We start from the raw sequence: 17,403 nt of genomic DNA, 5'->3' as shown, positions 1-17,403 counted from the left end.
GGGAAATTAAGTAATAAAAAGAGCACTGCTTGTTGCTCGAGCATGAAAAAACCCGTTCAAGGGATGTGTACCAGCTGCTGTTTGATTTCTCATTGTCTCTGTCCAGTACCATTAGAACTGCTGACAGCAGGAAAGATCTCATGCTGTCGCAATGTTGCTGATTGGTGAACAGATTATTCCCCAAAAGGTGCCTGATTTGGATTTGGTTTAACCAAGAGATGAACATTTTCTTTCAAGCTGGAAACACCACAGCAAAGATACCAAGTCCATGCCAGATGAAAAGCCCAAGTAAATCTGTGTTTCGTGTGCTGAATTCATGGTTTTATATCGTCATTGGTTAAGTCGTTACTGCTTGATGATGTCGTGCCTAGCTCAGAATATGGTATCGATGGCGAGGGGTGAGGTTTTATTTTTGTGGTTTTTGTCGAACAATTGATTACCCTCTCCATTCTGAGTTATATAGTACCTGGCAAGTTAGATTTGAAATGAATTCTTTTTTTTTCGGTCAAGAGATTTGAAATGAATTCCTTTGAGGTCGATCATTTGCTCCATCATCCTCTATAGGCATTAGTGTTATGAGTTAGAGCCTATGTCATTCCACCAAATTCACACCTTAGTCACATAATCCTTCAGTTTGGTCCGCACTCGCGCTCTCAATCATCGCTTTTGTGAGTTGTATGGTTTAAAATGTTCTAGAGAGGCGTTACGCGCTCGTGCTCCAACTGACACACATGCACGCGTTTTATGTTACTTAGGTTCGCACTAACTAAGATGTGCGAATTATAAAACATATAGTGATACAGAGACACATAAGTGGATGTATATGTTATACTGCAGTAGAGTTCCCTTCCTATAAGGGCGCCTTATTAAGCAAAATGCAAACCTTTCCTTTTCCGATCAAATTTTGATAATCCGAGCCGTTCAATGTGATTTTAAGGGTACCCTCAAGAAATCAGCAAAAAATATGATCAAGAAGTGCTTCATCTATGCAGTTTTTATTGAACGGTTCAACAAAAAAATTGCTCAAATCAAGTCCTTCCCTGTCATATTTTTTGTTGATTTCTTGCGAGAACCTTTAAAATCACGTTCTGAACACATTTAACGGCTTGGATCATCAAAATTTGATCGGAAAAAGGGAGGTCTGCAATTTAACAAGTTAATGGCGCCCTTATGTGAAGGCTGGTGTGTTAAAAGCATATAAATTTTGACGCGTATCCTATCTTGTGATCCACCATCACGACTTTGATAACTTACTTCCATTTCAGATTTCCACTGTCGCAACGCAAGCAGTAATTCTTCTTTCATTCTTGTTTCTGAAGAAAATGCAACAAGATAGTGTAACGTGCTGATTTTTTTTATTTTTTTTGTAGAGCAATTAGGTAACGTGCTGATTGAGAATTTTTTTTTTTTTTGGTCAAGTGAAAAATCATGCTGATTGAGCTTTTGATTACATGGAGTATACACTAGATACCACCTTTTCCCAAGAATATTCGGGAAAATGACGGCCAAGGACGTGTTTTGATAATTAATACCCGCAAAGGACAAGCTAAGAACATTTGTTAATGCTGAAAATGTCCTTGAAGGGTATTAATTATCGAAACACGTCATAGGCCGTCATTTTCCCAGAATATTCAGTGCTGCGTGGACACTTTTGGAAACCTTAGCCAAACATCTGTTATCTAAAGTACAAGAAACTTTTGGGTGCTCAGCGGGTACACTTGGCGGTATCTATCAGCGATACAAGCTATTCAAACATGTTTTGGACGATCCAGATTTACTTTTCCTCTCTCCCCTCACCCAACCACTCTCTCTGAAATCCAAACTGTCCAAAACACGTTTGGACTACTGGGATCGTCGATAAGGTACCACGTATGTGGTACTTGCCTAGCACCCAAAAATTTCTCCTAAAATACTAACCGGAACGGAGAAATTGTGGCTTCCATGGCCTTTGTAGTCGAAGTGGCATTGCCCTAACTTCTCTACGTCCAGTTGAGGGTTCGAGCCCTAAATTGCCGTTGTTGGTGAGTGTTTGGATTCGATATAAAGTATTCACATGAAATCAGAGACCACAGAACCCAACAAACAAGTTGCACAATTTTGCAAAAAAAAAAAATTGCATGATACTAGACCTAAAAGACCCTACATGTAACAGACCTCAAATGGGTTTACGTTACAAGGGTAAAAAATGAGTAAAACTTAATGTAATGTTGATATCTCTGCACCTAATAGTTCAATTTCCCTTGGCTCCATTTCACAGTAAATTCTTTTGATATACCAGCTATTCAAACATGTTTTGGACGATCCAGATTTACTTCCTCTCTCTCCCCCACCCAACCACTCTCTCTGAAATCCAGACTGTCCAAAACACGTTTGGACTACTGGGATCGTCGATAAGGTACCACGTGTGTGGTACTTGCCCAGCACCCAAAAATTTCTCCTAAAATACTAACCGGAACGGAGAAATTGTGGCTCTCATGGCCTTTGTAGAAAAAGTGGCATTGCCCTAACTTCTCTACGTCCAATTGAGGGTTCGAGCCCAAAATTGTCATTGTCGGTAAGTGTTTGGATTCGATATAAAGTATTCACATGGAATCAGAGACGATAGAACCCAACAAACAAGTTGCACAATTTTGCAAAAAAATAAAAAAATTGCATGATAATAGACCTAAAAGTCCCTACACGTAACAGACATCAAATGGGTTTACGTTACTAGGGTAAAAAATGAGTAAAACTTAATGTAATGTTGATATCTCTACACCTAATAGTTCAATTTCCCTTGGATCTATTTCACAGTAAATTCTTTTGATTAAAAAAAAAACCACCATTAGAAAATGCAGCAGAGAAAGATCAGTAGAAGTTTCCCTGAATAGGGTTTGAGTTTGTCAGGATTTGAAACAATGGGAAACTGGATTAAATAGCTAATCACTCTACATTCGGCACATAGTTATGCTAATTATTTACAGTATTAATTATTAATCTGCTCAGCTGATGAGCTGCACATCAAAAAGTAGTTAGGAAAATCTTGGATTGTCGAAGTAAACCTTAATTTCCCTCTTTCAGACTCAAAAAGTCTCAAATATTTGTCTAAATTATTAGTCTCTGAATATATATAGTGAGAGAAATAAAAGCAACTTGGGTCTTCAATTTTGTGAAGGGTCGCTTGCCCAAATCCATTCGGAAATACTAATATAAGGAATGAAATACACGCATTTCATTCCTCTCTCTCTCTCTCTCTCTCTCTCTCTCTCTCTCGTAATTTTGGTTAAGGAATACCCACCAACCAGACCAATATTAGTTGCATCCTCTATTGACTACAAACTAAGGGCATGACCAAAGCAATGACCAACGTATCCTCCATTCTTTCTCATCACTTGTATATAAATCGCAGTCCCACCCATATTCTCCCAATCTTTCTCTCAACACAAGAAATCTCTGGAAAAATGACACCATTTAACGCACGGCCGTCGTCTTTCCGGTTGGCGCTTCTCGTTTTCTCGATTCTCAGCGTCGGACTGCACGCGGTCGACCCTCCCCTGACGGTGGATTACTATGCGTCGACGTGCCCGACCGCGGTCGAGATTGTGAGGAAGGAGATGGAATGTGCTGTGATGTCTAATCTGCGCAATGCGGCCTTGATACTTAGGCTGCATTTCCATGACTGTTTTGTTCAGGTTAGCAATTTTTTTTTTCCTTCTTTGCATTCTTGGTGGTTCAAAAGTATCATGTTTCGGGAGAGAAATGAAACTTAGCATTACATGAGAAGTGCGGAGAAATGAAGAGGAAGAGGATTTTCTTCCGCTTTTGATTCACGGAATCGAAAAAAATGGTCCAAACTCTAAAGTACGTTCATCCAGTCTAGCCTTTATAATAGACTGAATGGATGCACTCTAGACCATTGCGGGCTTAATTCAATGACCTGAGTCGTTCAATTTGCAAATCTTTGTAGAGATGATTAATAATAGAAATATTTTTATTTTAGTTGTACCCGCATAATGGCATGCATCAAGTTTGTTTTCGCAATACGTGATTGATACTATTATAAACAAACTATTGTACTTTTATCTATTTTGGGAAAGTTAAATGTGTCGATTGTCAAATCAATAAAAGTTTTTTTCTCACGATTGAACAACAAAAGAATCTTCAAAACAGACTAATCGGATCATAAGGAGGACATGCGAGGCCCAGACCCAGTCCTAGACATAGGCCAACCAGCTGCCTCAGGCACCCAAAATACAGACCCAAAAAAGGGGCCATCAAAAAATATTTTTTCATATTAAAGTTGAAGGCAACTACAAAGTTGAAAGTAATTAGTTCAGTGGATAAGTGCTCAATTTTTTTTTAACAACAAAGAAAATTTTATCATCCAGAGGTTAAAATGATAGAAAATACATAATATCATAACAAATGAAATGCATCACAATCAACATCCAACCCGTCGACTAATCACATGCCGCTAACTACTCTAAGAGCCATCCATAAAACAAAAACACCCTGCAACATGACAACAACCATCGACTAATCACATGCCGCTAACTACTCTAAGAGCCATCCATAAAACAAAAACACCCTGCAACATGACAACAACCAAAAAAAACCCATCTAAAAACAGCCCCAACCACCAAACAACCCACCGCCACCCACAAGGTCGCCAGGCAATCCTACCAACACCAAACGATGCCTGACGGTCTTCGCACCAACAAAACCCGCAAGAAAAACCTCCGAAAGGTTTTGGTCAAATCACAGAAATAATGAAAATTTTCACCCGTATCTGATCTCACTTTCTTCTCTTTTGTTTTCACTGAAATGATACAGTGAAAAAGTACAAGCAAATCACTTTTGTATCCTGATCCTTGTCCTTTTCATTTTCCAGTCTGATAATCGTTAGAATTGGTGCAGGGTTGCGATGGATCAGTTCTGCTGGATGATGTATTCGGCCTACAAGGAGAAAAGACAGCTTCCATCAACTTCCATGCCTTGAAAGGTTTCAAAATCATCGATGGAATCAAGAACAAGATAGAGTCGGAGTGCCCTGGCACAGTCTCTTGTGCTGATATCCTCACTCTTGCTGCAAGAGACGCGGTTGTTCTGGTATGCTCTCTAATTTGACCATTATCGAAAGCAGAACTATGTCTTCGGGCAGTACTTGTACGTATAAAAAAAATTCGTTAGTGATTTTTTGTGTCGAATAGTGTGGTGGTTTGTCGAGGTTTATGGGACCGCTATGGTCCCATATGGATGAATGATGATCTATTGAGACCACTTACAGCAAAAATGAGCTTGGTTCGATAATTTGAACGAGAGCCTGAAGTGGGCCCCACAATTGGCATGATATGTGCACAAAGGATCTGTGCGCATAGCATTTACGTCAATGTCAGCAGCACATCATTCTCATGAAATTTTCTGCGTAACCTTCCTGGAAGAACTGAGTTTTCCCGTGGCTTATCGAAATTGCGCTTCCAATGCATTGCAGGTTGGTGGACCATTTTGGGAAGTTCCTCTGGGGAGAAATGACTCAAAAACTGCAGGCTATGCTCTTGTAGGTGCAAATCTACCCGGTTCGGATGACGGACTCCTCTCTATCATCTCCAAGTTTCTTTTCCAAGGCCTCTCTGTCACTGATATGGTAGCCCTTTCTGGTGAGCAACCAGTCACTATCTTATATAGACATATGGGAAATTAAAAATGTGGTTTCCTTAAACCTGCATTTCTATTTCGAAAACAAACACAGCCCACCCCAAGTTTCACAAAAACCTTGATACCATTATTACTCTAGTAGCATTTGTAAGAAAGGGTCTTGCTAACTGCCAAGTAGGCAGAGTAGCTAGTTCGGATTTCAATAAATATTTCACGGATATTAAAACACGTTCACAGATATCAATCCATTTTTTTCGGATATCAATATACCTTTTAGTTATTATCCTTCATCCTTAGGACTAAGATTAGCATCTTTCTTTTCAAAAATATCTTTAGAATAATATAAGTAGGCAGGGCGGATCAAGTTAGGACGTCTAGATTTTGTGTTATGCTCGGACTTTTGCTTTAAGCGGTTGGATTGTGTTTTGAATGGTCCGGATTTACGGATAATCTATTCGCACGAATAGATTGTCCATGAATCCGGACTATTGAAAACACAATCCAACAGCTGAGATCGTGGTCCGGATTTTAGCTAAAATCCGAACGTCCTGACTTGAACCAAACTCTATAAGTAGGTCTCGAAAGTTGACGTATTTGACATATATTGTTATTGGTGCATATACGCCCATCCACCAAGGTTGAAATTTCACGTCATTGATGCGATAGTACAATAAGAAGTATCACGTAAAAGATCTCAAGGTATTCGACTGGGGTTCAAACCTTACTAACTACAATTAACGTTATCGACATTCGCCGAGAAAAAAAAAGAAAAAGATCCCAAGACATTGTGGTGTTGCGATGGTGTATGGCTGCGTACATAACGAACATACATAGTTCTAGTAGCACAACATTCTGGACACCCTTTTCTGGTCAGGGACCCTCTATTCTCAAAGCTCTCTATCCCCTAAAACCTCCCAGCTGCACCATGCGATGTGAAATTCTAAAACAGAAATCTCGAACCTCAATCGTACAACTAAGAGCTGTAGGCTTGGATAAGGAGATAGGGAATTTGGAGATATAAACCTAGGGGTGGGCTGCGGGCGTGGGCATCGTGTCGTGTCGTGTCATGTTCGTCTTGTGTCATCTAGTGCTCATGTTAGAATTTTCTCAACTCAAACCCGACCTGTTTAGCTTTTCTTGTTATTGTGTCGTGTCATATTCATGTTTCACATCAAAAATAGCAGACACTAGCTAAACCGCTAACTTCGTGTCCGGTTCGTGTATCATGTCCTTTCATAAATTCGCACCCTGCGTCATGTCGTGTTGTGTCATCTCATGTTCGTGTCAGAATTCTCTCAATCCTAACCGGACCTGTTTAGTTTTTTGTGTTATCTTGTCGTGTCAAATTTGTGCTCTGTGTCAGAAATAGCTAACTCTAACCCACTAACTTTGTATCAAGTTCTTGTGTGTCAGAAATTTCCACCCCTATATAAACCTCATGCCCAACCTTTTTTTGGAATATTACAAGTATGATTCGTCGGTTCTAATTATGGATAACCAGAGATGATTATGCTTTTATGTTATGAATAGTGAAGACAAGCTAGTTGTACAAAATATGCGCTAATCATGTTTCTTTAAAGAACAGAGTTAAATTGAAGTTCTTATTAAGTTTTCGGACATTCGAAACAAGAAATTTTCATGGTCACATATAACCCATTTCTCAGAAGAAATTTTTATCGTGTCGACGCTGCTGATTGTCTTTCAGGGGCTCATACGATCGGCATGGCCCGCTGCGTAAATTACCGGGCAAGAATTTACGGGGATTTCGAAACAACTTCACAGCTAGATCCATCTGCCGAGACCTACGTGAGCAACCTGAGATCGACTTGCCCTGCTGCGGGTGGAGGAGAGGACAATGAATCTCCTATGGACTATGTTACCCCTAACCTTTTCGACAATACATTCTACCATATACTGTTGAAAGGAGAGGGACTTTTGGACTCTGACCAGGAGCTCTATTCTAGCGCGTTTGGTGTTGAGACGAAGAAGCTTGTGCAGCTGTACGCCGAGAACCCGGTCGCGTTTTTCGAGCAGTTTTCGAAGTCCATGGTGAAAATGGGGAATATTACAAATCCAGACACTTATGTGGATGGGGAAGTGAGGAAGAATTGTAGGTTTGTGAACACATAGAGGGTGGAATTTGTTGGTGTCTAAGTATTTGCTTGAAATGTCAAGAAGTGAGAGCAAGTAACACAAAATTTTATACTGTCATAGAGATGTTTGAAATTGTAAGTGTCCTTTTGGATCCATTTTTATGGTGTTAGAAACGTGTAAACCTTACTTTCAATGTGCAAGGTTCGATTCTTAAAAATACTAATATTACATTGGAAAAAAAATTATTATCAAAACAAATAGTCTCGCCCCTGCTCCAGAAATATAGCTTGCCCTCCTACGCAAAAATCCTGGTTCTGTTCCTACTTTTTGCAAGTAGAAGGAATTAAATTTACAGTTCCACTATTATTATTATTATTTTGCTGGTGATAAACAAAATCAGATACTTGTATGCTGAAAGAAAAACGCTTAAAATTCGTGATTAGACTCGTTCCCGATGTGCAAGAGTTAAAAGGCAAAAAAATATTTTTTATATGTATATATCATAGTTTTTTTTTTTTTTTTTTTGTGACATCAAGCACTAGGGTGTTCATATTCAAAGAGTTCTAATAGTGGGAAATGGGAGCTCTGAAACAACTAAATCAAGCTGAATTCATTTTGCTTTTGTTTGTTATTTTCTGTATTTTCAGATTGGTAGTGTCCACTCTTATTGTATTTTCAGATTGGTAGTGTCCACTCTTATTGTACTGTATTTTTCTTATTTGTATTATCTGGAATGATCTAGTTTGTAAATAAATAAATAAAAACTAACAACTAAAGAATCATATTAATACAGGAGAACTAATAGTCAATTTTGGCCTTGGACATATCATGATCCCCTAGAATCTGAACAGAGAGTGCACAAAAGTGTTCAAGAATACATGAGGTTGAATTAATGTCTTGTTTGGATGCTATTTTGAAAAGAAAAAAAAAATCCAACTCCTACTTTCAATCATCACTCTCATTTCTCTCTTCTCTCTCCGATCATTATTCTTATTTCTATCTCTATCTCTCTCCACTCATTATCCCTATCTCCAATTATTACTCTAATTTTTCTCTTCACTCATCACCCAAAAACCAAATTCAAAATTTTTTAAAACATCATCCAAACAATACATTAAAAGTTACTCCATGAAGTGTTTGTTTGTCATGGTAAGGAGGGGGGTAAATGAATTTAGTATGAAAAAGTTGGTTGGTGGGTTTGTTCCCATATATATAATTGACCAGTGTTCGATTTCTTGGGGTCAGGCCGCAAGATTTTATTTTATTTTTTGGGGTGAATTCTCTAGTCCTGACACCGGACCAAAGAGAGGATTAGTCGATATACGCGTAAGCTGGCCGGAACACCTCTAACGGTCGAAACAAAAAATAATAGTAATTAAAAGCAACATAGGGGTGTTGTTTTTATCAGTGTTTTTTTTTTTTTTTCTTTTGATTCGCGTTTTTATCAGTGTTTGAAAAGTAAAAAGAAGAAGAAAAGGTCGTAATAGGGATCAAGAAAGCCCAAGAGACCCGAGAGGTAAAACGATCATAAAAGCCCATGGGACCCCGTACTGCACATGTAGGCCGAGAGAAAGATGTGATTGATATGCGGGGCCTCTAAATAAGGCCCATTGACTTCGTTTAGGAAGTCAGGCATCTGTGTTCCAGGCCCACATCTAGTAAAAGAAGCCCTTAGGAGTTATTCAATTCCTCCGGAGTCCGGAGTATCATGTGACATTTTTAAGTGGCGAATAGGTTAATAGGTTAGGGGGTGTTTCCGGTAGTGAAATAGGTTAAGGCGAAGATGTTGTTGACAATTTGTTAGTTGTTTCCACTAACCAATAAGTTGTTGATTAGTGTGAACAAGAATGCTAAATAAATTGTTAATTAGTGTGAACAAGATGCTAAATAAGTTGTTGATTGTGAGTGAAACATTGCGAATAAATTATTGATTAGTGTGAACAATATTCTAAAATGCCTAAATTTATTAATTAGTGTGAACAGATGCTAAAATGCCAAAGCTTATTGATTAGTGTGAACAATATGATAAAATGGCATAAATTGTTGCTAAAAATATCAGTGGAAACGCCCCTAGGGTAGGGACAAATTTGGCGGGTTGGACATCAAAAATCAATTTTTTTGGTTGTTGGGAGGGAGGTAAGGAGTAGCGTGGGCTACAATGCTACATAGCGTATTTTCCGACTACCCATTTAATGGGGATATCACGTAAATCACATTCTTAGTCGCGATGGACGCCTTAATTATAAAAAAATAAAAACAGAAACAAAACAAAACACCTACTTTTTGACAATAATAGTAGTCATATCTACTCCCTCTATCCCATAATATTTGACTGGTCAGAATAAACGGAAATTTTAAATAATGCATCTTTGTCAAGAAAAATTTAATCTTTTTTTTTTTGATAAATAAAAATTAGTACTCATTGAAATCTAGTAATAGCAGCAAAAAAAATTTATACAAGACTCTCTCTCCCACGTTAAGAGTATAAAATGCTTAAACATGTAAATAAACATAAATATAATGTTCCATCGGACCAAGAACAACTGAACGAGGCTCGTAAAAATAGAAGAGTTTAACTCTTCACGCGAATAATTTTTTTTTGAAATCCGGACCATTAATTGTTGAACTAGACGACTAAAATTGCGCAGAACCGTGAATAAATTTCTCTCCATAAAAATAGTACTCATGATTCTGTTGAGTTCGCCACCTACCTGCCAGACTTCTACAAAGCTGAACTCCGGCCAAAAAAATTCCTCACGAAGGGTATGCATTCACATCATGTACTCATGTAGTTGTTGAAACGTTGTAAGAGAAAATTCAACTTGCTACTTTAATAGTATGTTTTTATTTTCTTGCACAAACAAGCCAAGTTTTACTCTGTGTAGGGAAGTCTATTAAGGCTCTGTTTTGATAAGGTTCTTATTTTTTAAATACTTATGTTTCGCCTTACGCAACTGATCATTCTCTCATAATACATTACATTTAATTCAAAAAGTAAGTATTTATTTTAGTTAGTGGAACATGGCCTAACACAACAATACACCGTCCCACAATGATAGTCCTTAATTTGCAAAAAATTACATGCAATTTTCAGATTAAAAAATAAAAGGTAGTAGTAATTTCGTGTATGATTTTTCAAGTTCCTTCGCACCAAATTAAAGATCTCAATTAGTCCTGCAATTCGAAGTGAAAAACTCCAAAAAATTTATGAACGAAATTACTTTTTATCAAAAAATGCACATCATTTCGTGAAGGACTATCAATTTGGAACGTAGAAAGTATAAAATAGCATCTTACGTAATTATCAATGAAACAGTGACACATAAACATGTTTTGCATATTATTATTCAAAATGGAGTAGTATATTCATAATTTACCTCTTTCTCTTCTCGAATATCCAAAAGAGTGACGTTAGAATATTCAATATCTTTTGGATGAACATCATGAACAATGGAAAAATGGATGACAGAGACCGAGATCCCCAATCTTGGCTCCAACAATATGATTTGCATGATTCCCAGTAACTACTTATATTAGCGTCAGCTGTGCTCTACTGTTTGGAGTGTTGTGTGCAATAAGTGTAAAGTGGAATAAAAATAAAGTAAAGTGACAAGAATAATTGTTGTTTTATTTTCAGTCATTTATTTTCCGTAAAGAATGGTAAAATTGTGTAGGGAATATGTTTATGTACGCAGTGTGACATCATTATGCTTGGATGCTTTCACTTTCCTAGACTCTATGCTTCTCCTTTCTCTCTCAATAAAAAGAAGAAGTTATCATCAAAATGTGAAAAAGTCTACAATACACATCTCTTAAACATCTCTTAAAAAGGGTATACCATATGCACCTATTTTATGATTCATTCATAATATTTTAACGTGTTTCGTAACTTTTGATATATAATTCATAACTTTTCAGCAGTACGATTCGTAACATTTTTATTATGATTCATAACATTTTTGTGTATCTCGTAACCTTTATACGATTCGTAACTTTTTAGCAATTCGTAACATTTTCTTTATAATTCATACTTCATCCATCCGGATATAATAGTCATTTTTTGGAGTTCGTGTCATTTTTCAATCGATTATATCTTCCAATTTATAACGTTTTACATGATTTCGAAAACATTGTATTATAGAACTAATCGAGATCTATCAAACAAGATCTATATTCGATATGAAATTCATTACAGATTCAAAGATATAATCCATTTTTTAGCCGATTAGAATAGAACTAGGGACAATTAAATCCGGACGGAATGAGTAATATTTTGAGGAATACATATAATACACAGTTACACACTAAAATAAGATGTGTGTATTATAGTCTTTCTCCGTCAATGAATTCTCATAATTGTGTAATACTAATATTCAATTGCGTGTCTTTTGATGCCCTCACTTCTTTGTGAGACTCCGTTCCAGAAACCTTCTTAAAAAATAATCAGCTTATTTCACATTTTCAAACTCAAAAATAATGTAAATAAAAAATATTTTAAAAATATTTTTTGCACCGTATAAAAGATCTTGATGGTGTCTATCAAACAAGATCCATATTGATAGAAAAATCATTTGTGTAAACACATTATTTTTTAGTTTGAAATTGACTTTTTAAAAAATAAGTACTTATTTTGAGTTGCGGAACGGAGCATTGTACTCTCTTTAGTGATTGTGACTACAGTATATGCAAGGCAACTTCCAATTCCAAGCCTCCTTGTACTCTGTTTTCTTTTTGGTACAGTGGAGGCTTACACGTACCCTACACGAAACCTCCTAGTGAGAAAAGATCTCCTCCTAGCGGGACCCTTGTTGATTCCCTCATTCCAGGCTCTTTCCAACCCCACGCTGTTTCAGAAATCAAATCCCACTAGATTGCAAGATTGGTGGAGTATTAACTACCAGAGAATGATAGTCCGATTAGTAAAACGAAAATTTAAAAATCATACAATTTTTTAAAGAAAATTTTAATTTTTTTTTTTGACAATTTACTACATATTCATTGAGTTCTGTAAACTAATGAAAAATGTTTGAATTTTTTATTCAAAAACTTCTTTTTATTTTTAAAATCTTATTTTGCAAACCGAACTACTATCATTTTGGGACGAAAAAGTATGAGTCTATGGCCTCACGGCCCTCACTAATTAACTCACAAAGCATGAGGTGGAATTTTTGGATAAATTACCAAAATCAACCTGAGGTTTTTAAATATTACATATTGCCCCTCACATTTAGGAAATTACAATAAAACCTTTTCCGCATAACAAATTACTTCGTTGTCGTGACGTAGCCGCTAGAAAATTCGACTGAATCTATCTAACTTCATGAAATCCTGATTACAATGGACCAAACTGTCATTTTAAAGAGAGAAAAATGATATTTTCGTGAACTATATAGACGGATAAGAAAGGGGATAAGATAAAGATAGGAGGTGGGGTGGGACTAAATAGTCCAGAAGGAAGGGGACTATATTATCACCTGAACTATTTTACTCGCCTTCTCAATCTGTAACAAACACCGGATTAGGCAGGAAAAGGATTACTCATCCGGGTGAATTGCTTATCCACCCAAATAGTCCTCCCAACAAACAAACCCCGAAGGTACTGTGGCAAGTTTGACAATAGGCACCAAGGTAGTCATTGCCAAAATTTAGCGTTGAATACAATGGTGGAGAGATCATTCTGCCATTTTTATGCTAAATTTTGAATTTTAAAAAAAGGTGGACTTGCTCTTGGTATATACTCTTAACTTTTTTTATTTTTCGCAATACCGTCAAAAAGTTTGATTTTGTCCTTCTCGCAAATTCAGTTGCCAATACTAATGTATTTCTGTTCCAATTGGAGAGACAATTTGGATTAAATATTCATAAAGGGAAAGTCCTGGATGTCTTCTCTTTTTGAAAATTTGGTAATTCCCAAAAGCTAAATAAAAAGAATTTATGGTAAGCCCCAAAAAGTGATGGACCCTCCACGTAGATTGATTAAATATGACAATTCCTGCTTTTGATTCACTTTCTTCTTTGATCTTCCGGGGCTAGACTTTTCCTTGGTCACTGATGGTGGATTTGACCTCATCCTTTTTCTTTTTTAACTTAAGTATATTTACCCCATCAAAATTCTAGAAGACCAATTGTACCGTCCATTAATGTTTATGGATGATCAAAAAGTCAAAGTTTTTAAATTAGTCAAGCTAACTTTGTTGATTAAAAAAGATGGGCCACGGAAAATGCATGAATAAACTGTATTTCGTAAGAAATTGTGTTAGTAGAATTAATTTAGGATTTTGTCATATATATATATATATATATATATATATATATATATATATACATACATACATACATATTCTGTGATTGAGGAACGAACATAATGCATCATTTATTGATACAAACTAGATGCAAGCTACACGACTCATAGGCCTAAGCGGATACAACAAAAGACCCAAAGGGATCCCAAAAAAGATGAGAAAACAAGAAATTTAAAAGAAAAAACTAGAAAACAAAAATGAAGGCAAAGCCTAAAGAAACAGAGCCATGCAATGTTAGAACCACGGATCCGTTCATGAATGTGCCTTTAAGAAAATTGGAGGAAATTAACAAATCTGCATCTTCAAGCTTAGCGTCCCTAAATGGGGACATATTTTTGTGAGGGCATATTTTGGTTGACAAGTCAGACAAAAAAAATTGTGGTGGTTGACAAGAATTATTCATGAATTTGTAAAGTCAACCCAAGACCCAATTGTCCAACAACATCATGTTGAATGGTTTACAACTAACTGGGTTATGTAGTACTAAGTGATCCTCACATATTTTTCAACGGGAGGCCAGGTCAATTCTTTCTAAGATAAAAAAAGTGATTATTTCTTTTCTTGAATGAGAGTTATTTTTGTTTACTTATATTTGTCTCTTTAATGGGGTTATCAGTTAGGCTTAGCGTGATTGTAAACTTATATTCAGTTTGATATAGTTATGATATTTGTATTCTTCTACCGTTTGTAATTAAAATAAAAAATAAAAAGAAATTTGTTCCATGTACTGTGGGTAGTGGTTTGAGATTATTCTATGGGTTGCACCATTCGTCTTTTCCACTAGCTATCCTACAAAAGGAACCTGTAGGGCGGGTAGCATCCTAACTACCCTACGATGATTAAGTCAATATGTGGAGGAGGAGAGGAAAGTGCAGTAAACTAGCTAGAAACAATGTACCTCTCTTTAACTGCTTCAGAGTATACTTGGTCTCCAACTCAAGTATGCACGGCACGCACCTAATGTCACACTTAACTGCTTCGGATAGTGACGTTGCAGTGACGACCGGCCTTCACATGGCCTCCATGCGCTCCAAACGTGACTTCCAAAAGTATCTCAAATTGACTCTCGGGTTGGTACCCAGGTCGGATATGCCGTCAGTATTTGACTGACCTGCCACTAAAAAGTTCTTGGGCTTTCACCTAGGCCATCCAACGGGTGGACTGTCGGTATAGCCATTGTCTAGTTCGGTCCACTACATGTATCATCAAGCGCGCAGCAGAGAAAGTAACTTAGGGAAATTCTCAGGTTCGAAACAAAATGTTTGGGGCCAGATTATTCAGAGCTTTGCTCGAATAGAATTGGTTCCTATGACTAGCCGATGTGCGTGTAAGTATGTCCAGACAATTAAGTTATTAAAAAAAAAAACAGCTACTATCTTCATTGGCTATATACTTGAATTCAAAAGTTTCCAGACGGCAGAGAAAAGTACAAGCAATTTTATTTTGGATAACATTTTGTCCATATCATTTTCACATTTACCTTCAATATATTTCAATGGTGTTTTTCCAATTGAAAATAGTAGTAATTCCCAGCAGAGTCGTTATCCAGGCAAGCATACATATGTTCCCACTTTTGCTTCAACATTTTTTGGCCCATGGGCTTGACTTTTGTGAAGCCCACCAATAGAGGTCTTCGCCTTGTAAATTGATGAGACAGGATGTTAAGAAAAACGACTCGTAATAAATTGTCCAAGTCGTAATTCTAGAAGAAGAAATAATATTTGACCATATATATAAAAGGGGCATTCGTACAATATTTTGCCTATTTCACTTTTAAGAGATCTTGTCAATCCATGTGTATTTAATTATGTGACTAATTCTTCAATCAAAATTCCTGTGTTTGTTGTAAAATTATGCTTGGTCGTGAGAGGGAGATAGAGATTGATGGGGACATTGATGACACCATGAAGGTACTAGTGGGGCATGGTTCATAAGAATTCTCGAGGAATCTTAAAAACTCCAACATAATTATGTATTCCAAGTCTGTAGTTTTGAATTGTTTCTTAGCGCGACAGTGTTTAATCGTGTTGTTTCATGCATGTTGATCGACCATCTGCAAGCTAAAAAGGTTTACATTGATATTCCGAAGTACCAAAAAAAAAAAAAGAGATTTACATTGTAAAGCAAAAGTGGAGATTACGTCACCTAGCCCTTGACGATAATTATAGGTTACATTGTAAAGCAGAGATAGGGATTACGACCCTTTAGAATAATATGACAAGAATAACAAGATCTTTACACCGATTCAAACGGAGTGAAAATTTGAGCACTAATTTTTTGAGACTGTTTATATATTAAAAAATATGGTTAAAAAATTAAGTAGTCCAATTTTTAATCCGTTTGAACGGGTGTGAAGATCTTACTATTCTGATCATATTATTCTAAAGAGATATAATCAAATTTTGTCTCTAAGGCTCTCATAATTACGTTTTCGCTCCATAGAATTACAAATTAATGGTTTGGATTTTTTATTTAACCAAAATGACAACGTTTGACAGTGTGGATAGGGGCTCCAGTGCCGTTGGGGCAGTAGAGCCCCCGGGTCCTATTGTATACATCTGCAAGGGTTAGCAGAATATTAATATGTTAGTCTATAGAGGTTCAGAAGCTTCCCTGAACCCCAAACCGCCCCTCCACCGACCACCGAGTGAGGGGTACCAACTACCAACTGATCGAGCTAAGCGCTCATTGGTGCATCGATGAACTTCAACGGTAGACTTTTTGTCGATATTAAAATATAATAAAACAGTACTCTGCCTTTTTCTAGCAAGAAAGTGTTCCATTGTCAAGTAGAGGAGGAAAGCAAGCAATTTGCCCTGGTTGGCTACTTAATTTCATCTCATATGGCTACAAGCAATTTCGCATCTTTATAATTTTGGCAATTTGCCTCGATTGGCTTATTTGTATTATTTTATCAGAAATGCTAGGAACAAAGAAAATTTACTCCGAAAGTACTCCGAAAAGATCAACTAGTGGTTGAGATTCACTTTGATGTGTGTGACATAATCATCAAAGTGATTCTCAACCATTGATTGCTGTTTTCGAGGTAAGTTTTCTTTGTACCTAGCATTCCCCTTATTTTATCTAATCTAAAATAAGACTAAAAGCAATGTCCCATTCTTCTGCTTTTGGAAAGCAATAATTCATGTCCCATCAATTTTCGCATATAACATTCATGCATTCCAAATTTCCATTTTGGCGAAGGAACAATCTGCTGCTATACCCACTACTTTATATCGTCAGACATGATAATTTGGTCGATTATCTTTATAGACGTTTAATATATAGAAAGGAAAAAAATCAAATAAGAGAGACGAACAACAGATAAATGTGTTAGCTAGGCTTTTTTATACGACCACGCATAGTAAGTTAC

The 17,403-nt window shown here is 36.7% G+C and overlaps 1 protein-coding gene across 2 annotated transcripts; it reads left to right on the top strand.

Annotated features, from left to right (window-relative positions):
- Window positions 1-3,398: 3,398 nt before the first annotated feature.
- Window positions 3,399-7,947, top strand: LOC131310509 (peroxidase 11). 2 transcript variants are annotated; one of them, XM_058337565.1, is made up of 4 exons: window positions 3,399-3,671; window positions 4,897-5,088; window positions 5,471-5,636; window positions 7,340-7,947. In XM_058337565.1, exons 1-4 carry the CDS (start codon window positions 3,441-3,443, stop codon window positions 7,762-7,764), a joined length of 1,014 nt encoding a protein of 337 aa, XP_058193548.1. In that variant the 5' UTR covers window positions 3,399-3,440; the 3' UTR covers window positions 7,765-7,947. The 2 variants fall into 2 exon arrangements, with proteins under 2 accessions (XP_058193548.1, XP_058193549.1); XM_058337566.1 differs by lacking the exon at window positions 3,399-3,671 and adding an exon at window positions 4,597-4,725.
- Window positions 7,948-17,403: the final 9,456 nt, after the last annotated feature.

This window comes from Rhododendron vialii, chromosome 12a (assembly GCF_030253575.1).
Source record: "Rhododendron vialii isolate Sample 1 chromosome 12a, ASM3025357v1".
Taxonomy (NCBI): Eukaryota; Viridiplantae; Streptophyta; class Magnoliopsida; order Ericales; family Ericaceae; genus Rhododendron; species Rhododendron vialii.
The sequence above is the reverse complement of the archived record's forward strand: the minus strand, read 5'-3'. Positions and strand labels throughout refer to the sequence as shown.

Excerpts from the sequence above, each read along its gene's own strand:
- LOC131310509 (XM_058337565.1), top strand. The coding sequence starts at position 3,441 with ATGACACCATTTAACGCACGGCCGTCGTCTTTCCGGTTGGCGCTTCTC. Across the intron at positions 3,672-4,896 it reads TCCATGACTGTTTTGTTCAG|GGTTGCGATGGATCAGTTCT; the intron begins GTTAGCAATTTT and ends GAATTGGTGCAG. Across the intron at positions 5,637-7,339 it reads TGATATGGTAGCCCTTTCTG|GGGCTCATACGATCGGCATG; the intron begins GTGAGCAACCAG and ends ATTGTCTTTCAG.